At 36.7% G+C, this 25,279-nt stretch overlaps 1 protein-coding gene across 1 annotated transcript in view; it reads right to left on the bottom strand.

The window, feature by feature from the left end:
* CEP120 (centrosomal protein 120) overlaps positions 1–17,479 on the bottom strand; it is a 34,078-nt gene extending 16,599 nt beyond the window's left edge. Inside the window, exons 1-11 of the mRNA XM_026673676.2 lie at positions 17,140–17,479; positions 13,498–13,654; positions 12,824–12,938; positions 11,183–11,324; positions 9,483–9,631; positions 8,614–8,811; positions 7,797–8,024; positions 7,460–7,664; positions 6,162–6,330; positions 5,851–6,000; positions 1,436–1,618 (exon numbers count right to left, since the gene is read on the bottom strand). Of these exons, the coding sequence (XP_026529461.2) occupies positions 1,436–1,618; positions 5,851–6,000; positions 6,162–6,330; positions 7,460–7,664; positions 7,797–8,024; positions 8,614–8,811; positions 9,483–9,631; positions 11,183–11,324; positions 12,824–12,938; positions 13,498–13,654; positions 17,140–17,194 (1,751 nt within the window). The 5' untranslated portion in view covers positions 17,195–17,479. The remainder of the gene's footprint in view (positions 1–1,435; positions 1,619–5,850; positions 6,001–6,161; positions 6,331–7,459; positions 7,665–7,796; positions 8,025–8,613; positions 8,812–9,482; positions 9,632–11,182; positions 11,325–12,823; positions 12,939–13,497; positions 13,655–17,139) is intronic.
* Positions 17,480–25,279: the final 7,800 nt, after the last annotated feature.

Below are 25,279 nucleotides of genomic sequence, written 5' to 3'. Positions count from 1 at the left end.
TCTTCTAAAAGCTCAGGTTCTTACATCTTGACCTGGTTTTTTTAAAAAAAATTGAGATAACTTGGTACATGCTGAAAGACCATTTGCAAGATGTGTTACATTTAAACAAAAAACAGAGAATTATTTTGCATCAGATTTGCCGGTCCATGCTCCAGATGAGATGATGACTATTAATCCTATGTATTAGTATTTTAATAATGTATCAAATGTCCTCAAATTCTACTAATATTTCTTTATCTTAGATATATCCACATATATTTCAATTGTATATAGCCACACATGCTAATTTAATCAGTCCATATAAGAGTGCTAATGTTTTAAGAACAAACGCTTTAGCGTTGTAAGATACTCTTTCTCTTCCTGCACAATTAGGAAAACCAGTTTAAAAATCCAAATATAAGTAGGATATCTAAAATAGTCCAACCTAAGCAGAGAACCCTAGCTACTTCATTACATTAGAAAATTGAAGAAAATAATTATTTACCTGCATCAGTGGCTAAAGCTAATTAGATCTGAAGCAGTGCCATCTAGTGGCTGTTATATTCAGCTACATTGCAATTCATGATTTATCTTAACTAGCAATATTGGAATATCAAATCTGAATAATCAACTACAATTTGGAATACAAATATGTTCTCCTAAAATGAAAAAGGTGTACAAAGTATTAATGCATTATATTAAATTATTAAATGAGGATTAAATAATGAAATAATTTAATAAATATTACATAATTAAAAACAGATTTGTAAGCTTGAAAAACAAAAAAGTAAAAGCTTCAGTCTAATCTTGCATAAAACTAAATACTGAATTTTAATTAGAGCTAGTCCTTGCTTAATAACCACAACTGGCACCAATTCCATTGCTAAGCACTACAGTCATTAAGTGACACATCATGTGACAGTAATGGGATTACACTTCCGTGATGGTTAAGGAAATCACCCGCAGTTGTCAAAGGAGTCATAAATGAGAGTGACTTATTATTTTACTGCTGGCTTCTGCTTGACACTTCTCGTCAGAAGCCAGTTGTGAAAGCACACAAATAGCAATCATTCAAGTGGGGGGATGCTTTGACAGCTATTAAATGCCTTCCAATTGCGAACTGCTCAAATCTCGATCACATGGCCTGAGGAAGGTTGCAACAGTCTTAAGTGTGATTAGTCATAAAGTTATTTTTCAGCACCATCAAAACTGAAGCAGCTGCTAAGCAAGAAAGATTGTTAAGCAAGCAGTACCTGTATAATGTAGAATGTGTCGATGGCAATGTTTCTCAACCTTAGCAACTTGAAGATGTATGGAGTTCAGTTCCCAAAATTCCTCCAACCAACATGAGAACTGAAGTCTATACGTCGTATTTGTTGAGGTTGAGAAACATTGATTCGTGGTATTAAGAAGAATTGGTTTTACTGCAGGAACCCCAATTTTTCAAAATATTTACCCTTGTGCTGCTGTAAAAGGAATAGTTTCACTGAAGGTCTGACGCCAACACTGCTCGCCATTTCCTCCTAGAAAACGTGTTTTTTCCATGGACAAAACTTTTGAAAGCTGGAGTCTTGCAACTCCTAGAAGCAAGTCTTTAGTTGTTTTATCTTTATGCCACAGTTCCACCAGCAACGGTAACCTGAAGTACAGGAAGAAAATAGGTAATTTGTAAGATACTTTTTCGTCTATCTTCCCCTACTTTTCTCAGTGGTAGTATGCATCTTTTATTTCTCAAGTGCCACTTTGCATGGAATTAAAGTGAAAACTATACTGTAAGTACTATAACCCAGTTACACAGAAAAGGAAACGAAGAATGCAGTAAATTTTTCCACAAATAAAAGTATTTTAATTAGATTGTTTAGCTTTCAATATAAACAAATAAATGCAAAAATGCTTTAAATGTACAACACTTGAAATTTAAAGATACTCATTTTTGTGACTTATTCATATTTGATGAATTGCAATGGCAATTTATCCTAAAAGAAATCAAAGTACTGCAATATGTTTTTAGACTTCATCTGCCATCTTTTGTTTTATGATTCTAAAAACAGGAGGCAATTCTAGATTGGAACTTCAATGCAGTTGTTATTTTAATTTTTCCATTCCTAAATGTTTAGCTATTGACATTTGAAAGCTCATTGTAACATATTTGCATTGTCACAACAGCTGTCAGGATTCATACTCTGATATATTTACTTTTTCAATTAACAAGTATTATTTCCTAAAAGTACATTCAGTTTAAAGTAAGCATTTCTAGTTTTATAGGATTCAGTTGTTTAACCTGAATCACTACATGATAAAATACAGAATCCTTTTCATGACAGTAGCAGGCAAAGACTGAAATACTGGACATATAATGAAATCTTTTTTTCCACCACGAATTTCCTTAGCTGGCATGCTTCTCCCAAGAATAATTTCTTTTTTAAATGTGCCTGTTGGCATCTATAAATAAGAATGATCTTTTAACCAATTAAGGGGCTGATGAACAATATTAGTAACAGAAACCAAAGAATAGAACAGTAGCACTGATATATCAATAAACAAAACCTCCTCCTTCCAAGATTAGAAGTACAAATTCAAATGTCCATTAAACTGTTGAAGCAGGAGAAAAAAATTAAATTGACATGGCTATAAGGGTCTCCATGTTGTGTTAACAGAGAAGCATTGTTTAAAATGGCGTGTTCCAAGATACAGTACAGATTTTTTTTATTTACGTGCACTGGATGGTACACCCAGGAAGCTTCTGTTATAGAGCACAAAAGTCTGTGTAAGAATCTCTTGATGAGTGGACGTGTTTAGGTTAGTCTTAATGTTATTCTTAAATACCTCTGTGCAGATAAGAGTAGTAACTTGAATCACCAAGCTTGCTTTTAAAAAGTCATTATTTGAAAAATGGCAACGACAATGGGCAAAAAGTACAACAAAAAGTGTGCTTAATGATTTTGAAAATCCAGACCATTGGACTATGTACAAGAGACTAAAAGAGTTTGAATGGGGGCTGCATTGCAATCTAAGGTCCACAGTGTTTGTAATCGACCTACAGCCTAACTACTAAAACCAAACTTGATCTAGATGAAACAGTATCCCTGATTGAGAAGGTCCAGACTGATGTGGAGAGTCCATGCACAGCTGCTGTAACTAAATATAAAAATCTTCTGAGCCACTTGGAAGTCACCAGGATTATTTCTATCTTCTCCAGATGTTGTGACTCCGAGACTTGAACCTGATCGGTCAGCAGATGTGGGCTCGAGTGAGGAGGAAGATATGGCATTGAGATTCGAGCCTGCATTGCTGAGCGACCTTGAGAGGAGTTTGGGGGAAGAGGAGGAGTTGAATCTGAGAGATGAACCTAATTTATTAGAAGTTTCAGATATGTCTTCCTCTTCTAGAACTCCCTCCCTGATTGCACCTCAGGTGTTAACTATTAATTAGGAAAGTGTATCAGAGGATTCCAGCTGTGATGAAACTGCCGGATGCTGGCTGGATGCCAGAACTAGGAGAAGATTGAGACGTCAATCTCAATTAGAAAAGAGACGTCCAGCAAAGGATTAATTAATGAGACTAACACGCCCTTTCTTAGAGGATATAAGGGTGCGCATGACTTTGAAATATTTGCTGGAAAACAAAGTGAATCTTGCCTTGGAAAGACTTGCATCTGATTTACTGCGTTGTGAGTTACGAACTTTATAGAATTGCCGGACAGATTCTAGGAGGATTGCCAAAGGACTGTGATAACAGAGCAAGTGAATCTTCTGCCTCTGGTTTTGTTTACGTAAAGTATTTGAACTATATAACTTGAAGTTTCATCTGTGGTTACAGGTGAGACAGAACATCCAGATATTGTAGAAAAGGGAGTGATGAGAAGATATTTTGATAATTTGTTTCAAGAGCATCCTAGGCTAATATGTCTTCTATGAAGAATCAGGAAATGAATTGGAACAACTTGCAGCTGACTAGCAGTGCAAGGAGGTCTATTTAAAGTTTGACAAATCTCATGGTGATCTCAGTAGCATTGGAGGATCTGCTTTCCAAGATTCATGTTGAATAGACTGAGCCACTGTTCAATCAGTACCGCTTCCAGGGAAAAAGAAGGAATTGCCTTCCAGATCCCCAGGGAAAGAATACTGGGATCAGAGGGAGATTCAGTGAAGATTACTTGTCTGATCTAGCAACAGAAATCCAGATGGAGTGGCCCCACCAATTTCATGGTGAGGGAAATATTCTCCACTATGCTGCTCCCATTCATCTGGTTTCAAAATAGGATCAACCAACATCATAGCCAAAGGTAAAAGCTCCTGCCTCCTCCTCTCCAACTGACAAAAATACTTCTTGGTATGAGTAGGAGGAATAGATTTCCCAATAAGGCTGTGCTTGAAGAACTTAACTGAAATAGCAACTCTAGCCATTTAAGACTCTTCTGATATGATCAGAAAGTCAGGGATTTTCTGGACTGTCAGAAATCCAGAGAAATTGAGATTTAAAATATGGATGTAGAAAAATAAGAAAGTGTAAATTTAGTGAAGAGTAAAAACGGGGTGGGACATTGCTCTCTAACTGATACAAAAGAAAACTATTTGATCTTGCCTACTGGAGCAATGGTAAAATATGTGTACAAAGGATACTTTTCAATCAGAAATGAAGGCACTATTAAATACTACCTTGGCTTTGGAGCTGGCAGTGGGCCAGTACGGAGCTGGTTCATTTCCTTTCTGTGGGGCATACTAATTGATGTTAATTGGGAGTGCTGCCCTCGACCCTAGCTATGTAGAGTTCTGCAGGATTTGGTAGTAGTCTCTCTACTCCTTTTTAATATCTACATGAAGCTGCTGAAATAATCTGTTGCCATGGGGTGAGGTATGCTAATGATACTCAGTTATGTATCTCTACCCCTGGCAGAGATATATGGTTGACATTTTGTCCTAGTGTGGGAAGTTGCAGGGGTTTGTATGGGGAGCTTCAGCTGAACCCTGGCCAGACTGTCTGGTTCTGGATTTGGAGGCCTTCTAGTCCTGGGACTTTACCATCTTTGATACTGGATGAAGTGGCACTGTGTGCAATATGGATTTCTTCTAGACCCACAACTCCCACTTTGCAAAGTTTTGTGTATCACTTGTGCCCCTTCCTGAAACGTGAAACTCTACTTACAGTCACTCATACACTCAACTTCAGAATAAATTATTGTAGCATGCTCTATAGGGAACTACCCTTGAAAAGCATTCAGTAGCTTCAGCTGGTGGAATTGAATTTTGTACCTTGATTTGATCTGTACTTGGAAGTTTTTACCTGTTTTTCATTGTTTTTAATGTATGCTGTAATTCATGTCTTTATACGGTTTTATTATAATGGTGACTTTGGACAGAGTCACTTAGGTTAGATGGGTGGTGCATAAATAAATAAATAAAATTATTAAGTTCAATACTTTCTCTGCATTTTCATTGTAGCATTACAAAACTAACAACCTCTATTAGTACCTGCAATGGCGTACATATTCTCATCTTTGAAAACAATACCACAAATTTCTGGGAGCCAATTAGGGTCCCAGTCTCTTTATCTGCCACCTGGCTGAATTTATGATGACAATTTGTTCTATTTTTTTCTGTTCATTAATCTATGATTGGCATAGGTCAATTCAAAGTTATAAATTCTGTTCTTCATAAAAAGGTAGGATCACATATTTTTAAAACAATCATAATTTATTTTTAAAAACACATTGCACAAACATAGGAACAAGATACATATGCTATCTGAACAAACAAGTGATTTAGAACAAATTTTAAATAGTAAACATTTTAGTACAGAAAACTTAGTTTGCATAAAAGTGAAGATATTAATGAATCTATTATTAAAAGAATATCTCAGTACATAAGTTACCTGCAAAAGGTATCTTGAAGCTGATGGGGCATAGTTGCAAAATCAAAAGCACAGTATGATTGTGGAAGAAATACTTCCATGTTTTTTCTTACTTCCACAGGAGGATTTGTCATAATGGGTGCAGCACTGCCAAAAAATGGGTATGAATACCTATGGAGGAAGACAAAATTAATATCAAATCAACCTGACAAGTAATTTTAAGCAAATTTCAGGAAATATATTCTAGATCTATATCTTAAGATTTTACATTGTTTTATATAGCAAAAATAAATCATGCCTTCCCAATGAACTACAGTGTAAAGCGTTCATACCTTAACATACAATTAACAGGAAATCCAGCATCCAGATTATGGACAGCTCTTAAATCTACCGAAAAACAAAAATGATGGGATGATGCAGGAACAGCAATTTTTTGTCCTGTAGTGGATTCAGAAGTACTGGGATGTTGAGTCTGAGAAGCAGGCATTTTAGTTTTCAAATCTGCAAATATAAACACAAAAAAAGTGTTAACTTTTGTTCCAATAAAGACTTCTCAATCTTTGATACTGGCTGCCTGCAGTTTGGCAGTTCAAATCCCACTTGGCTCAAGGTTGACTCAGCCTTCCATCCTTCTGAGGTGGGTAAAATGAGGACCAATATTGTTGGGGCAATATGCTGACTCTGTAAAACCACTTAGAGAGGGCTGTAAAGTATTATAAAGCGGTATATAAATCTAAGTGTTATTGCTATTGCTATACTGTTGCAACAGTTTTAAATAAGTGTAAGTTACTATTACTCTAAGGTGTGATGGCTCAGCAGTTACAGAGGCTGAACTTGTCAGCTGGAAAGCTGACAGTCTCAGTTCGAGACCTGAGTGCCACATGACAGGATAAGCTCCTGTTACTTGCTCCAGCTCCTGCCAACCTAGAGTAGGAAAGAATGCAAATGCAAGTAGATAAATAGGTATCATTCAGCTGGGAAAGTTAACAGCATTCTGTGCACCTCAGTGTATATGACATGACCATGGAACTGTCTTTGGACAATGCTGGTTCCCTTGGCTAAGAAAGGAGATGAGCACCACCCCCTAGAGTCTGATTTGAGTGGACAGTGGAAACCTTTACCCTTATTACTCTAGTTTTATTTGTTAAAAACACAATTCTCAACCAGATATATATCTACTATTATAGGTTCATAAAAAACGTTTCATGTGGCATCTTAAACACAATTCATGTGATTAAGGCTATATTTCTGTAAGACTAGTATTTACAAAATATATTTCCAGATTTCAAGAGGTTTCCATGTAAGGGCAAAATCATATAAAGTTACTATATGCTGTTTACACAGAAAAAACTGATGTTTTTATACTAACAATTTACTTTAAAATGAAACATGAAACCTACAACCATGAGCAGATGCTGTCAAACTAAATATAAAGGATTCCATAGGTAGATTGTAATCACCTGCTGACTCTTTCCATCTACTCAAGACCTTTTACAATGCTTTAAATTAAATTAAATCATTATGCAGAGTAACATCTATGAGGCTGCTACAAAACAAGATACAAGGCAAGAATAACTTTGGGGTAAAGATAATAATAAAGTTATGAGAAATAGGATTGTACAATTATTACCTTTTTTCTTTAATTTTGGATTTTTGTCATACTGAATACTTTCTACTTCACTTTCTGTAGCATCCTCTTTAATGGGAGGAGAATGTTGTGTCTGAAGTAGGATATCTTGAGAGCCATTTTCAGGTCTCCCTTCTTTATCATGTGTTGGAGACAAATCTTTTTTCACATTTTCAGTCTCAGCCTTTGCAGCTGGTTGGATTATAGGCTGAACAAACCCAAAGCAAGATTTATGATTAGCATTAATTTCATTTTCATGTAACAGTGATCATCAGTATATTTTATTGTATTTTACCTACACTTTAAACCTTTACACAAAGTAACAAAAAATGAGCTGCACCTGACAAACTCTGCCATCCTTTTGAAGTGATACCGATACCCCAACAGTGGGTGCCATATCCAAAGGCAGGGGTGGCAGTTTTTGCCGAGCTCTGTTAGGTGGAACAAGAATAAATGCTCCTTCTATAGCTACTGGATGCTGGCAAATTTCGGCACTTCCTTTCTTTAATAAGCTAGTTAAAAGAATTTCAGTACTTCCAAGAGATTGGTCTCCACAGCACAGATGAATCTAGAATTCAAGAGTATTATGAAGAAAAAAAGTAAACAGATCATACTGATTAGTCATATTTAAAGAAGTTACACAATCACCTCCAAATGCAAACACTATTCTTTAAAGAGGATGCACAAGTATTTGTAATGAATCTTAGATTAACTTTTATGAAAGCAAAGATTCCCCAGAATCTGGTTTTTCTCAGATTGTTTTATTTCCCCAAATCCCTAATGCTTCAAGTCACCGTTTAGCAATAATCATGTTATAGGACATGAGTCACAATTCACAACCCCTACAAGGACAGCAAAACTGATCCAGAGAAATGATACTATTAAGCCAGGTAGAGATTTAATCATTACATGTAGATGTTGGATCATTTCTACTTAAACACCCCACAAGCAGAGGGAAAGTATAACGAACGTTAAAGAATGTCTCCAATTCTGCTGATGCATGAGCCTACTGAATTATGTTGCTTTTTTGCAGGGCCAAAACTATTGCATGTATGCCAGACTGCATTGTGATTCATCCACAGGATTATTGCCAATGTTAGAAGAAACTTAAACTTAGAAGAGGCTTAAATTGTCACAAAAATTGTAAAATTGCTTACCTGCAACTTTGAGTGAGCAAAAAAATAAGCTCTCAGAAATTCAATGCTGCTGCGTATTCTAACAGATGCTCTTTCTGGTTCAAAGTTTGGATTCATCAGGTCAGTAAATGGTTCATTGGTAACATCATTACCAAGTAGTGAATAGTAAAAGAAGAATTCAGGCTGTCGCTCTGGAATTTTCACTGTGGTAGGTATTAACTATTGTGAAGGGAAACACAAAATAGACTATGCGTTCTCAGACTGATCATTTGGAACTATGAGCATTCATCTGCACTTCCACTATAAAGTTTCTTTACATTCTACTAAATTTATTTAGGCATTTAAATATTTAGCAAATATAAAATCAGAGGACTCAAAAGATAAGGGTAACTATTATTAGCTCCTGCTCATAATTTTTTTAGCTATTCCCATCAGACAAAATATAGTTATTTTAGATTTTTTAGATTTTTAACACAAGAGAGACAGTCGGATACTAGGACCATGCCTACTGCAAATATGATTTTAATTTGTATAATCCAGTTCCTCGCTAATACTTATTAAAGCAGCTTGTCTAATTCCAGGCTGATGTGACCCCATTGAAAGAAGCAATTACAGTTAATGAAACACAAAGCAGTCACAACTTTTCTTCAGAGTTATATGGATAGCTGAAAAAAAAATATGGGCAGCTTTAATGAGCAGATGCTCATAAAAGGTCCAAAATATTTCTTTCTAATAATTTTAAAGAATATATGGAATCCTAGGTTTGATAATATTACAAAGTCATCATGCACTATGAAGATCATGCTTTATAAAATCATCTACATGGTAACCAAATAAGAATCTGCATTCACTACAACAACCTATTTAAAAAGATGAATCAATATTATTACCTGTTCTAATTGTGTTGCAAATGCAATAGTAACTGAAAAAACAAAATAATCACGACAATATTCTGCTGGTCCAATTTGATGATATCCTTCCTCTTCATTTAGAACAGGTATAAGATTTTTGGGGTCCAATCCAGGAAACTGAAAAGATACTTTAAACAAGAAGAAATTTGACTTGGACATTCTAAAAAAATTGATCTGAAAGTTGCATAGATAACAGAAGTATTAATAGATTTTTATGCTATGAACACATCCAATACCAACTTGGTCACTGCATTTTACAAAAGGTCTGCCTCAAGGAATCCAAAACATTTCCTAGTAGTTATAAAAAAAACTGTATAAATTTATCACACGTTTGTGTGCATATTATATATTGTTTGATAGGTAGGTAGACAAATAGATAATTTAAAAATATACATATACACATACTTACATACACACTTAACTTTTTAAAACTTGCCTTTTAATAAATTTGTATTCATAATTGGTCAGTTCTTTACCAACTTGGAATAATTTAGCATAATTTGGTGTTGAAAGTATTTCCTAAAAATCACAGTTTTTATACTGTAAAGCATTTCTATATATTCATTCCCATGAACTACCAAGTAGAACTGCAATAAAGTATTATACTAGTTTAACTGAAGATCATGAGTGCAGTTATTGCACTGTTCAGAGACAGTGGACACAATGCCTGGATTTTATAAACTGGCTTTACTAGGTTATACAAACAGACTATAAATCAAACTAATTTAATACAAAGAGCACAAGAAAATGTTATAAAGCATATGGATGAAAACAAATTCCACCATATGAAATACAGTACATATTAAAATTATACTTTGCTAAAAGTTACAACGGAATATAAAAAATATTTAGGACAGAGAATAATATAAAAGTATGAAGAGTAAAACTACTGAATAAAGTTTAAATAGAGTAACTGTACACATGCTAAAAATGATTTAAAAAATAGCAGAAAAAATGATTAGAAAAACAAGAAATATTATAAAATGTAATAAAGACAAAAAATTAAAATCCAACACAGAAAAATATAATAAAATGTGATCCAGTTTATAATTCTAACATCTTGATTTTTAAAGGAAATTAGCCTGAATATGGTATTGACATATAGGGTTAGAGTTAAGAGACAATCAGAACTACCATTAAGAGAGATAGAAAGGAATCTGTTCTTTGAACAAACATTATTAAAAATGAAATGAATTCACAAGATAAATATATCAGTTTAACATATTTTGCAAAGACATATAACTCTATATCAACTTTTAAATAAAAATTATTAACCAAGAATGCTTCATTTTCTGGATATATAATACTGTACACTTATAAACAGTCAGAAATAAGATCTCAAACTTTTCCAATAGGACTGAGCAGGCTTTTGACTTAACAGGTCTACTTAACTTGGATATCTACCACCTGAATTTAAGTAAAATCAAATAAATAATAAAATTGGACAGACATATATTTAAAATTAATAAACCAGTGTACTAGTTTATTAAGCTGACAAATTCATTTTAGGCACAAAATAACATATGCAATAGAAATAATAACAAATAGAAAGAAGCTGATAAGACATTTGTATGGCAAATTTGCCAACCATTTCTGGATCTCGAGTATTCATAGATTTATCACAATTCACAGAATTTCTGCTGTTTTTGATGAAAAAAGGCATTTATTTTACTACTAACCTGCCATTTCTCTGGGAGGTGCTTCTCTTGCTTTAAAACCATCGATGGATGCTTTGGTGTCAGTTTCTAACATCAGATTTACTTGCAATTCAGGCTTAAATTTTGTGTATTTGTTGCTGAGTAAAGGATACCATTTTGGTGGCTGTAGCAATTTTATTGAAAAAGATAAATAATATGCTTACAATAAAGAAGCAATAATGAAGAGGCAACAAAATAATATATTTGCAGTGCAGCAAGATAAATTAAGCAGTTAGCAGGAATATATTATAAGAGTTCAAAAATAAAATTAACAAATAATTCAAAGTGGTCATACCGTTTTCATTACAATAATTACGTGACAAAAACATCAGATATGTAGTATACAGGCAGAAATTAATCTATTCTATGTGCTATCAGTTTTTAGTTCAATTTCCCAAAACCAAAAAAATTAAGCAACATGAATATATTATTATGGTCTTAGAGATCTATGAAATTGGAAATAATGTTTTCCCATATTGGTATGATTACCAAGGGATGCTATGAATCAATTGAATTTATCAGTGGAAAGATCTAAAAATGTTTTACTATAGTTTACGCCATATTTGCATAAGCTTAATAATGTTTCATCAGCTTTTATTTCCATTAACACTGAAAATTTTTCTAAGAACAGATAGTATCTTCCAAAATAGCACCGAATGTGATGAGCCAGAGAGTCGCACAAAAATAACGAAGTCACCAAAGTAGATAATTTCCCTTTAATGCCTCCAACCTGGCCCCAATGTCCAATTATCCTCAGCAGGAGATCAAACTCTTCCAAAAACAGTGTAGAAAGGGAAGAACTGCAGTCCAAACCCAAAATACAGATAAAGCAGAAATAAAAAAACCAACACAAACCATGCTGAAGTAATTAACACAACCGACCAGGATAATAACTTGCAGACTTCCAAAAGATAATGAGGCACACAGTGGGAGAACTGCCAAAACCCAGATAAGCCTCGACAAAAATAATGCATACTCTGCTTCCAGCAACTTTGCCATGCGCAGTTTGCCCTTTTAAACAGTCTTCCCAGCTACAGCCCATGAAGGCCCTTTCCTTCCCATAAACCACATTGTTTCCTTATCTGTTCCTCCCTGCATACCCTAGGATGAAGAGGGGGTAGGCCTGGGTCTTCCTCTGAATGAATTCCCTGATTAATAGTTAAGTGTATTGTGCAACATAGCTGACTATGGGCTTCAATAAACTCTGGTTAAATCACTACATAGCATCACTGTGTCTCAATATGCACATTGTGTAATTTAGTTAATCTAAAGCCCAGTTTCACTGAAGAATAAAGCAATATCTTTCCGATACTGCTTTATAACTCCAGGTGGAATCCCAAACTTCTGCATGGAGAAAGTTTCTACCAAAAAAGCTAAATGACAGAAAGTCAAATCACATTTTTTCCTGTGTCTACATGATTTTTTTTCCTTAATGGAGGATTATCAATTATTTAAAAGCTCACCAGTAATCTGAAATGGTGTAATCCAAACATACATTCAACTCTGTGCAAATTTAGATCTGGTAATACATTATTACTTAATCTAAATTAAAAAAAAAACTTAATCTGGAATACCAGAAAGGGAGCCTATCTTATCATGAGATAGATACAGAATTACAAATACCTGCTTTTTCTCTTGAGCAGTTCTTAAATCTAGCACAATATAACCTATCGTCTCTTTAACTGCAGATAGAGAATCCAAAGCAAAGCACTGCAACTTGACAGGTGTACGCTGTAATCTGTACAAAACATAAATCCCATGTAAGAATTGTTAGCATACATATTAGATTTTGATTTTTTCTTTTGTGAGTTTGACTGCAATTATCTTAATATTTTACATATCTCAGAAACTATAATAATTAAAAGTATTCTCTCACAAAGAGAACAAAGAAAGTTTATTACCATTTTTATTCACAAGAAATACCTTTTAAAACTTTTAAAAATAATCCTTCCCCAAAGGATGGATAGAAGAAAACTGATCTATTAGTTTGTTCTAGGCAAATAGATGACAATCTTCCCATTAAAATAAAAATAAAACTGGGAGCATAAAGTATTTATCTTTATTTTAGATAAATATAATATTTGACAATCACATATTCCATTACTACATTTATCTCTTCTATTGAAAAGACATTTGAAAAAATAACAACCGTGGGAAACAACTGATCTTTATCTCCTGTGTCTCTGAATTTTATAGCATTGTCACAGATCAACTTACTATAATTATTATCCATATTATTCCAGGAACCTAAAGAAGGTCAGTGTAATTAAACCATTCACAACTTTTTGAGAAATAACCTGTGTTGGTGAAGTGCTTTCCTGTCAAGTTCCCAAGCTAACTCCGTGGCAAATTCTGGTTGATCAGTATGTTCTACAGGATCTGTAGCTAAATGTTCGCCATCAAACTTTGCTTCTACCACCAACATACGCTTTGGACGTTTTGGGAAATAACGACCTAGAAAAAAAGAAAAAAGAAAGTAAAATACATTTAAGAAGCTCTGAAATCGAAAAATTGTTATTGTGAAATCTGATTCAAATATGCAAAAACTATTCTTTAACCACTGCATGACTATATGTTAAATGGACTGGTTTCAGATAAATTAGAAACAGCTTATCCCAACAGCAAGACTTGATTGTGTCTGCAACTGACAGTAATTCAGATAGATGATTGCTTCAAAAATGTAATGTTGTGTTTACATATTCTGCTAAACCAAATTCTAGTTTAAAGGGATAGCGTATAGCATAAATAATCCATTTTTCTGTTACTGTTGAGTTAACATAGAAACTTATGTATTTTTTAGCATAAAATGTTGACAGGAAATGCTGCCTCATTTGTTTCATCAAATAAAAGGAATTCCTGGTTTTCATCTTTCCAGTTTGTGTATATTGTTACAAACCACAAAGCTTCCATTTCTTTACTTATGCTAGCAGAAGTGGGAGATATCAAATTCATTCATACTAAACCAGAATTCTAATTAAGAATGAAGTACAAATACAATTAGGGACCAGGTTTATAGTAGTCACATATTTAAATGCTCAAGATTATACTCTTCCAAGAGAAATGGCCAATACAATGTTAAGGAAAACATTGACAGAATTTACAGTATGGACTGTTTCACAAAACATACTGAAACTAATGCATGTATGTGGCTGTAATCCCAATCTCTCAACTAGACTAGCCCATGCTCATATTCTACAGAAGACATGTATGTGCCAAAGGTGATATGCCGTAATGTTTTGATGATGTGTCAGTGTTCATCAACACGAAACAACTATTCATGAAAGCACACCCATTTTCATGCAATTTTTGAAGGATACAGAGGAACGGGATGTGTTCTTGCACAACTTCTGAAAATTGAACAAGAACAGGACCCTAGAACAGCATTCTCCAAAGCTGCTTCAAGAAAGAAGACCTCATGCAACCCAGATCAATCTGAGGTAGGAGAGTGAAGGCCCGTCAACAGAAAGAGAATACTGCCTAAGGGTAAGTGGTACACAGCTCATGAGCCACAGAAAAGGGCATGATGTGGCTTGAAAGCAGCAGTGGCATTAGGGTTGAAGTCAAAGCCATCTACTTCAGGCCTAGCATCAGGTGCCTCGTTTCAGGGTGGTCTAAATGGTGGGGGGAGAGAGAAAATGGTTCCTCTTTTGTTTGGGAATTGGGTGTGACATGTCGCAGAATCAAGTTAGGCATTTTCAATTTTTTTTCATATTCTGAATCCAAATAGCTCACTATCATTGTCCTATAGTGTCTTAAAGGTTCCTGCAGGACAAAAGCATCAATTTATTTTTGCTTACTCTGGAATGTAAGTCTTGCCTGACAACACACTCTAGGACCATGAGGGCGAACCTATGGCATGTGTGCCACAGGTGGCATGCAGACCCATTTGTGCTGACATGTGAGCCGCAGGCAAACTTACCTCACTGCCCATGGGCATGCCTCCCAGCTGATTTTGGGCCTGTTTGAGGCCTTTTTCGGCCTCCCAGGCTTGAGGAAAGCCTCTGCAGCCTGAAAAATAGGCCCATTTCATCACTTCCTGTCCTGAAGTGATGAAATGGGCCTATTTTTCAAGCTGCAGAGGCTTTCCTCAAGCCTGGGAGGCCAAAAAAGTCCTCAACAGGCTGAAAATCAGTTGGAAGGCGCAGTGCAGGTAAGGGGGCGGGAGATTGTGTGCGCATGCGCAGGGGACATGGGGGGCATGCGTATTGCCTTCTGGGTGCTGGCACGCGAGCGCACAAGCGCACACACAATTTTTGGCACAGGAGCCCAAAAAGGTTAGCCACCACTGCTCTAGGACAACAACAGAACTATAAGAATAACCAACATGGTATTCTATCTATTTGGTATGGGGCTTCCAATATGTCAATCAAGAAAATGGTTAACATTTCTCTCCTGTTTTATCAACTGACAACTGAAGCTAGGAAGCAAGACAGCACATCTTCAGGCTCCACAAAAATCAAGCAGATAATCTATGGAGCAGAGGGAAGAGGAACTCTCTTTTGCTACAGCTATTCTATTCACCAGCTCTCATTCTGTGGAGCACAAGTATAAATACATATCAGATGGATTCTTCTAGCATTCCCTCAAGCAAAAATGCAAACCATCTGCCATGACAAGTTTTATAATCTATGAAATTTTGAAATGATATGATCACATAAAACATATTGCGGCAGAAATTGTATGTATAGTTAGGACTACTTTAAATACTACTGCAATGTTAAGTCAAATTCAGCTCTACTGTACGGTAAATAAGTGCACTATAGATCAACCCACCAACAAAATTTGAGTAATATATAATCAAAAAATAATTTGTTGTTACAAAAACTACCATGTGAAGCATGAGTTTACCACATTGTGGAAGCCCATAATGCAACAAAAATTCCTGATGCTTAACTTTACTACAGTAACTAAACTAAAAAGGACAAATCAATATCTGCCTAAAAATTTAAATGTGACTTCAGACCATGCTTATTTACCAATTTATAGAGTGACAAGAATCAATGTATTGTTTTGAGTAATGTTTGTTCCAAAATACTCCCATAAATTGGAGACATCAATTATATCAGCTCTGAAATAGGAAAGTCTGAATTATAGTGTGAACAATGTAACCAACCACTATTCTTTCTACTAGACTGAATAATCTGAAAACAACACCTATGTGTATTTTTTCTTCCTTATCTATCGTGTTTTCCAATACAGCCTACCCTGGGTTTATTTTGATAATACAAGTTATTTTGGCCATTAACCAGAAATCTGCCATTATCAGGAAAAATGTGAGTACAATTTTAACCATTGGAAACCATTTAACAATATCCAGATCAAATATGAGACAGGAAAGATTATTGCTTATAGATGTAGGAAATTATTTTATAATATATACAAGACTGCCCAACCCTGTAATGACTCTGGGTAAAATAATTATTTCCTCAGTGTTCCCTCTCATTACCTCACAAAGCACATATTTCAGGAAAATACCAAGCTGAAGAATTCATTCTTTAGAATGTGCTTGGCTTATTCAGATGAGGTACCCGTAAGGTCTTATCATCTGTGCAAAAAATATGGAATATTTGCAGTTGGTACAGATGCTTAAAGTATTTCATTGCACTGGAAGACTTCTATACACTTCAGAAAAGAAAAATCTAATTATTTACTGCCACACTGCAGCAAGCTGCACCAAGTGGTTGTTTTTTTTTTCCTGCTACTATCCTCAGGGCAGTTTTAATACCTGAACGTTACCCAAACCCAAGATTGTCCATCATTGCTTTCAAAAGTCTTCTCCAACCGCAGGAGCCTCTAAGAACTCAAAATTTGGAAACGACCAGGTTGATTTCGGCGGTATTCGCAGGCAGAAGGGGATCGATCGCTTTTCCCACCGATTCCTCTCCAGGCACGCACTCGGTGAGGCGATAATACTCGGAGAGAACTGCTTTAAACATTACCTTCCAAGATCGAGACCACAATGAGGAGCTGGTCAGGCTTAGCGCCCATTTTCATTCGGGGCAGCGGCTACCGAGCCAAAAACGCCAGGTTCAAGGCGTTATCCGCTCCAGAAGAAGCAAGCACAGCTGATAACGTCTGAAGCCGGCTTCCTATTTAGGACGCCAAAGAGCCACACCAGTAGGCAGGTTTTTCTCCTCCCAGTCCCGCCGGCCCGCAGCCCTTTCGCGCCTCTGACTCGTTTTCAATTCAGCCGCCGCTTAGCAACCGGGAGGCGTAAGAAGGCATGCCGGAACGCAAGAACCAGCAGTCGAAGGGAAGGAGAGCAGCATTTGCCTCCAGCCTATGGCTTCACTTCCGTCTCTCGGTCGCCGTTTTCGGAGTGAAGGGGCCACAGCGCCCCTTCCTGGAGTGGCGGGAAAGTTCCTGAAAGGGAGCCCTGCCCTAAAAACATCAGCAGAGAAGGCGCGGTGCGATTCGCTCGCCGCACAGGGAGGGATAAGTTTCAATTTTGAACAGCTGTGGGTGTCCTCGGCTTACATGCGAATTAGCAACCGGACTCCCCGCACAGCTAACGAAAGTGAACAAAGGATCTGCACGGCCATCCGAAACCAGATGGCGCAAACGGCTACTGGGGTGGGGTGGGGTGGGGAGGGGAGGTTTTAAACAAAAAAAGATTAATCAGGCAAGTGAGTTTCCCGTCATTGCGCTCTATTAAAGACTGTCTCATCCTTGCAGACGGAGATGTGCAAATAACGATTTCCATTGCGAGTGGGCGGTGTGAGGGTGTTTCTCCAGGCTTTCTTGAAATGCCTTAAGAGGGGATCTGCTTACTTTCTGCAGAAGCTCCCTTGGTCATCCGTACTAGCTGTAATTGGATCCATTCTTCCCCCAAATTTTTACTTAATTGACGGAACATCCGCCTTGGTTTGGACTCTCTCAGATAAGTCATCTGTTTTTCACGAACATACCTTATGTACAGATGCCACTGTCAGTCTCTGAAAGTTTTTCTCTTCCTTTTTTCAGTTGTGATCTCATCTCAAACAAATCACATTACATCACCCTATACATTTCTTGAGCGGGTTGAGGAGAATAATCCTTCCTCTTGGTTTTCGATCGTTTTGCTTTATGAAGATTACCGAGAAGCTAATTTTAGCTTCAGTAATCTTCAGAAGTGGAGCCAAATGCCTCGCTCAGTCTCCGATATGTTTACATTATCTTTCTATCTAGCGTTATAGATCTACCGTGGCGTTATTGCAGAGAAACCCTAGTTGGGATGAGCTATCTGTATTTTTAAACTTATAAATTAAACCAGAATTTGCACTGAAATATATTGGGCAATTTTGAGATGTATAGAAGTGTCTTCTGGGCAATCTGAAATCTATCTATATCTGTATTATTTGCCTCTTCCTATTAATTACGGTATGTGACATGACCTAAGTATGGAAAAACAAACTACTGAATAATTCAGAGCTTCAGTTTCAATTCTAGCCTATTTTCAACAACTTAATGATAGATAGATATGTAACCTTAAGTTTTTCTTATATTTCCTGCTGGGAAAACCTTTCATGTGGACCTCTGAGACAGCTGAAATTTGGAAAGGTCTGCTGGTTGATTACAATAGTTATAACCACTCACAATATGATTCCTACTAACATTTCCATGTTTTTCAGAATACTTTGTCCTACTTTCAGCATACTTATTACTACCATATAACATTTTTCTATAATCATATTTTACTCAGATCTGCTGCCTAGCTTTAGGTGAATATACATCCAAACTTGGGGTGCATTTATACCACGTAATGGGTGAATCTTGGTTGAGAAGTTTATGGTTCACTATTGCCAAAAAATATATTGCTTCATATTATTTTGTTTTTGGAGTTTTTATTGGGGGGGGAGTGTATACGCTTCCAAAAGTAGTACTGGAGTACAGATACTCATCATTTTACCCCCATAGAAGAGTGCTTTAATGATGCAGAAAGCTGGCATTTTGCTTTAAAGCATGCCAGTATTTCACTTTTAAAATGTAACATTATCTATCTGGTTAAACGGTCAGAGAAAGCATAGAGCCAAGAAAGATTTCTGCATGCCAGTTGAATTCTATAACATTGTAATGGTGCAGGTGCCCAAGGACACCCTTAATATAACCGGTCCTGCAGAAAAGTTAGCATTGTCTCAGTATGGCAAAAGCTGGAAAACAGTGAAAGAATGATACAATGCCAACGAAGAGAACAAAAAAAATTATTTGCTTAACCTTCCCACCATTTTTGGTATAGTATCAGCATTAGCAGCACTAACCTTAAGAAATAAATTCCTTGCAATTTTTCCAATACCTTATGTGTTTGTTATGATAAAATGCCCATTATAGAAGACTATTTTGTCTGTTGTTTCCTATTTCATGATTTAGTATTTTAGATGCGACAGTGAAATTTTAAAAATCGAATCTTCATATTGTTTTAATTCATGCAGTCAAGGGAATCAAAGTCAACTCAATGATGTCTACCTTTAAAAAAATTGCCTCAAGAGCTAACTTGGTTGTTTCTATATATTTGTGGCTATTATATTATTCCTAGTTTTCTTTCCATTAGAGTTATTCCCAGAGTAAATTGTATTGATGTTGAAGAAGACGATTTAAGTTCCAATATTTTATGTAGCAGGCACCCCAAACTCCTTTTCATCACATAATTTGAGATGCCTATTCAAAGCCGTATATTTGTGCATTCTTTTATTGAAGTTGTTCCAATTTTTTTTCTTAGTGGAAACAGGACTCAAATACAAGCCCTGCATTATCATTCTGTGGCATGTCATCCAAGACTTTGTAAAATGTCAGCTACATATACTTAAGTAACGTTGGGATAATTGCCCATTGGTTTAAATATTTAGATATTATAGATGTTAATGCTTTTAGGGGGGGAAATTATCTAGGTGAGGCCAATTTATTGCCCACAACAAAACTACTTTATTTCATTTTAAAAGGAAACAAAACTGCATTTTCATCTTGTTGTTTCAGGGTCCAATTACTGTAATACAGATTGAGTAATAAGGCTCTTAGTTTATTTATAGTAGACATTTTGCCTTCTTTGGTGACAATTCAGCTTTTTCTTGTTCCGTGTACTTTTGTGTGTGAGGAAAAGCAGCCCTTGAGTTCTCCCTCCAGAGGAATTTGCTGTTTTAGTCGAGGAAGCTTCTCTGTAGGGTTTCTGAAAAACAATAGGCAAGTAGACACAGAATGTGCTATTTGGGGAGTAGGAACACCTGACACTCAGAGTTCAATGTGAAAATTGACGTCATAAAAATGTTGAATCAGCAAGTAGCTTTGGACTCAGTGGAAATTGACCCAGGAACCACTATCTCCTCTTCCCAGTCCTCAGGACCGTCACACTGAAGAGAAGGCATCAAAAGGTGGCACAGGAATGTTTAGTCTTTAAGCAAACCTGGCAAGGCTCCATTGCAGTAAGTTGCTGATGGGAGCTAGGTTTGAGCCTGCTATGATCAGGCAGGAGACAAAGCAATTATTTAGAAAACAACCTGGAATCAGCAATGGTGTTCTATGAAAACTTTACTGATTCCTGTCTTAGAGTTCCTAGATACCATTTCCCTCATTTATTTTCCCTTGCTCCTCCTTCAAATTTATTCTATCTGGTGAGCCTGATAGGTGTGCCTGAAATGTGGACTGAATTTATGAAGTTGAGATAGGCCCGTCTGATTTACTGCTGCTTTAAACCTGTTAAATCACAACTATTTAATGTATGGGCAGCATCATTTCACCTTCCCATATTAAAGATGAATCCTACACACTGTACTGTTGCTCTTGAGATGTTCAGCACTGTTTTGTCGGCGTTGATACTTATTGTGTGAGCAGCACGGTGGCCTAGAAGTGAAGCTCTCACCTCACAATCAGGAGGCTATGAGTTTGATCCTAGGTAGTGGCAGATATTTCTCTCTGGGTGCAATGAGTAATTGTCTGCTGTAAACTCTGCATAGGTGTCAGGAAGGGCATTCGGTCAGCAAATGCTCAGCTCCACTCAGTCACTCCAATTTTGTCCTGATAGAAGGGGTTATAGGATTGTTAAAAAGAAAAAAAATGATGCTTTTTATGTGAAACCATATGAGAAACAAGCAATTCATTTTTAAACATGGTTTATTGAATAAACCAGAATAGCTAGTTTAGCTATAAAACCCTGTACACTTGGTCTATAAATGTGTGTGTGTGTGTGTGTGTGTGTGTGTGTGTGTATACACACACACACACACACACACATACACACATACATATATACACATATATATATTGTGTATGTATGTATCTATATGTCACCTGTGTGTATGTATATTTTATTTAGTTGTATACAATAGTACAAAAACAATGAAAAAATATATACTGGCATCCTTTGTTTTATTGCATTTCCTTTGATGTACTTTAATTTTTAATTTTAATTTTTCTCAAGATCCTCTATCAGCAAAAAGATTATGACTTGGTTAAGGCCGAGATTATGATTGCCATTTTTAGCCATAAAATATTTTTAATTATGGTGTGTACATTTTAAAGCACAATACTATTGCAGGCTTCGTAGTCTATAGCAGGGCTGCCAAATTTGTGGCCCATGGGCCGGATGCGTCACATGTTGGCCATGTCCACACCTGGTTTAGCGAAGGGGGAAAAAGTCATGATACATCACATGACATTGCCATGACGACATGAATTTGACACTCCTCGTCTATAGTATTGTGTAAGAATAACTTTTATATACACTGGAAACCAAAGAAAAATGTATCATCCACTTTATTGCAATCTGCCTTACTGTAGAGGTATGAAACTGAACACATAGTATGTTTGAGATATGCCCATAATAGCAATACAAATAGAATAAAATAGAATAAAAATAAAACCCCCAAAAGGGAAAAATGATAAAAAACTATTGTTTACTTATCATATTGGCCAAGGTAAGGTAAAAATCAATCAAACTAGATTTGAAATGTTTCTAAAGACTTTTATTGATGTACCATGTTTCTCATGTATGATCTCTTATAAACTATTTCAGCTTCAGAAGATCTTGATAAGAAAATAATCATTTGGAAAGAATCTTCTCTGGTGCTGCAACTTTGCTGCTGTTTCATTTTTCCCTGTACCTCTTTATATAAGAATTTGCTGGTATTTTGATCTCTCATCATCACCAAAAGGTTTGGTTAGGCCAGTTCCTTATGCACAATGATTAACTTTAGATTTCATTTGCATAACAAAGCCCAGGAGCATAATTTTATCACAACTGAAATATTATTTCTTTATAAATAAATGCTGGAGTTTTAACTATTTTCACATAAAGGGGAAGATAGCCTTTGGACTGAGTGGCTATCATGATCCATTAATGGGCCATAAAATATATGTAGGATATTTTGCAAATCAGTCACATTACTAAAATAATTAATGTTTGTTTTGTAGCTGCTGTTAGAAAAATGAACAGTGAATCAATTTCTATATGATTCTTTTCCTTCAAAAAATCATTATGCCTACAAGACAACATAAAAATCCTGTTGCTTCTTTTGTGTTTATGCTTCACAAATTAATAATACTAAGATAGACATTTAGTATTCATTTATCATGTAAAAATCAAATTGGTCAGTCAGCAGCATATAAAATTTACAACTTGTGCTCCAAGCCTCATTTCCCCTTAACTTGTCAAGGAGGCTGAAAAAGGAAAGTAGAGGCTTAGTATTTTCACATGTTACAAATTTATCAGTTGCAGTATAAGAATAAATTTAATAGCAAACATTAAATGAAATATTTAACATTTGTTCTAAGTGAAGCATACAGCATGTGTTTCTTTGGGGAATTAATTATTCCATAAACCCATATAATCACAAAAGATATGTTATTAAAGACTTTGATTCACTGAATACTCTGTTTTTCCCCTGACACAATAACCAGTCATTAGGAATTCTTTATTAACTTATTTGCTTGACCCATTTTCCTGGTGACGTCTATCATAAATCTTGCATGTATGTATAAACCATTTCCTGGAGAAGATGCAGAGAATAGAAGAATGTATAGCTCCAATACTTTCATTGGACTGCTGCTGATCCTTTCTTATGATTCTTCATGGTTTAATCATTCCCCCAGAGATCTTATATCATCCTGTCTTACGTCTCACTTGCAAAAGCCTATACCAGGCTTCTTCAGCTATCTGGGACATCTGTAAAGTTATTATAAGGTTTTGATTACCCATGCAATCCATAACATTGCAGCATCACTAAAAACCTTTACCTGTTGTTTGAAAAGAGGTAACAGGTGATTCACTATGGCATAGGTTAGGAAACAGAGAGACTCAGGCCCAAGTCAAGCCTCAGCTCCTGAAGTTCACCAGGTTACTTCAGGCCAGTTTTCTGTCTTGTGAAATAAAATATAATTTCATATAATTGTTTAAATAATCAGAACAGGCTTCTTTTCTTTACTGAGTTTATTTCACTCATAATCAGTGGTCGGTAACAACTTGTCATTCTTGCCAACAAACAAGTACTGTTTCTAATTGGTATTTCTGCTGGCCAGTAATGAGTACATCATTCTGCCTCCTCAGTTTCACACTATAAAGGAAAAATCCCCCCCCCTTTCTGGAAATACATGGTAAAAATAAGTATATCATTGGCTTTTTTGCTTGCTGGTTTCAAAACTGGCACAATCTTTCTGCTGTCAAATATTTTGTTCTATTTATCAATTCTGAGCCACATCAATGCTGAAAAAAATCTCCACCAAACACAGCTGCTTTTAAAATTGGACTTTGCTGCCTTCAAGAATTACCTTTGTCTTTCAAATGCAGATGGACTGCTGAAACTTGTCCTGATGGGTTTGATCTCCTATGTTGTGCCATGCGCTTGTGAAGTTGTTTTGTTTCACCAATGTACAGATCTGCACATCTTTCGCTCCATTGTATTGCATATATCACATTGCTCGGTTTGTGTCTGGGTGTTTTATCCTTGGGGAGGACAAATGTCTGCCTTAGTATATTCTTGGGTTTAAAGCAGTGGTCCCCACCCTTTTTTGTACCAGGGACCAGTTTCAAGCACAAACACTTTTTCAAGGACCGGGGAGGGGAGAATCGAGTTTGGTGTTTGCTTGCAGACGTTTCATTACCTGACTAGGTAACATCTGATGTTGTTACCTAGTCGGGTAATAAAACGTCTGCCAGCAAAACCACCAAGTTCAGGGAGCGCCCGCCCTGCCCTGCCTCCCTCAGGTGTCCCTCCTCTCCTCAGGTGTCTGCCTCGTTCCTCTCTCAGTCGTCTCTCGCTGCTCCACCAGCCCAGGAAGAAACTGCTTCAAAGAAGCCGGGTGGTGGTGGCTTTTCCTGTCGCCGCAGCTCCTCCGAGCGCCCGCTTACCCCACCCTGCCCGCCCGCGCGGTTCAACCCAGTGCTCTGTTCTGCCTGCCTGCCTGCCTGCCTGCCTTCGTTTCGGAGCAGCTTCGCTGATAAAAAGAGACGAATAGTTATTATTCTCAGCCGAAGCTGCTCCGAAACAAAGGCAGGCAGGCAGGCAGGCAGAACGGAGCACTGACTTGAAGCGCGGGCGGGCGGGCGGGGTGGGGGTAAACGGGCGCTTCGGAGGAGCTGCGGCGACAGGAAAAGCCACCCCCCCGCTTCTTTGAAGCAGTTTCTTCCTGAGCTGGTGGAGCAGCGGGAGAGCGACTGAGAGAGGAACGAGGCGGGAGGAAACCGAAGCTGCTGAGCCAGAGAGCAGGACAGGCTTTGGTTGCTTCCTCCCTCCCCTTCTTTCATTTGTGTCCTTGATCCCCGATCCCAGCAGCATTCACCGAAGGCGAAGAAAGCCGCCATTTTTTTCATTTTTTTTTCTGGGTCCGCGGCCCGGTGGTTGAGGACCCCTGGTTTATAGTATGCACAAGAATACATTAAGGCAGGAGCTTGTTCACTTCAAGGATAAAACCAACACAACACACATGTACACTTTAAATCCAAGAATAGACTAAGGCAGAAAGTCACTCTTTTGAAGACAGTAAAGTCCACATTTTGGATAGAGAGGACCATTGGTTTAAAAGAGGGGTAAAATAATTGATCTATGTAGGGGTGGGATCCGACCGGTGTAACTACCAGTTCGGTGATTTTGTTTTGCGTGTGTGCATATATATGGT

This window comes from Notechis scutatus, chromosome 2 (assembly GCF_049901735.1).
Source record: "Notechis scutatus isolate UNSWTSFEM ecotype Mainland chromosome 2, rNotScu1.2, whole genome shotgun sequence".
Taxonomy (NCBI): domain Eukaryota; kingdom Metazoa; phylum Chordata; class Lepidosauria; order Squamata; family Elapidae; genus Notechis; species Notechis scutatus.
The sequence above is the reverse complement of the archived record's forward strand: the minus strand, read 5'-3'. Positions and strand labels throughout refer to the sequence as shown.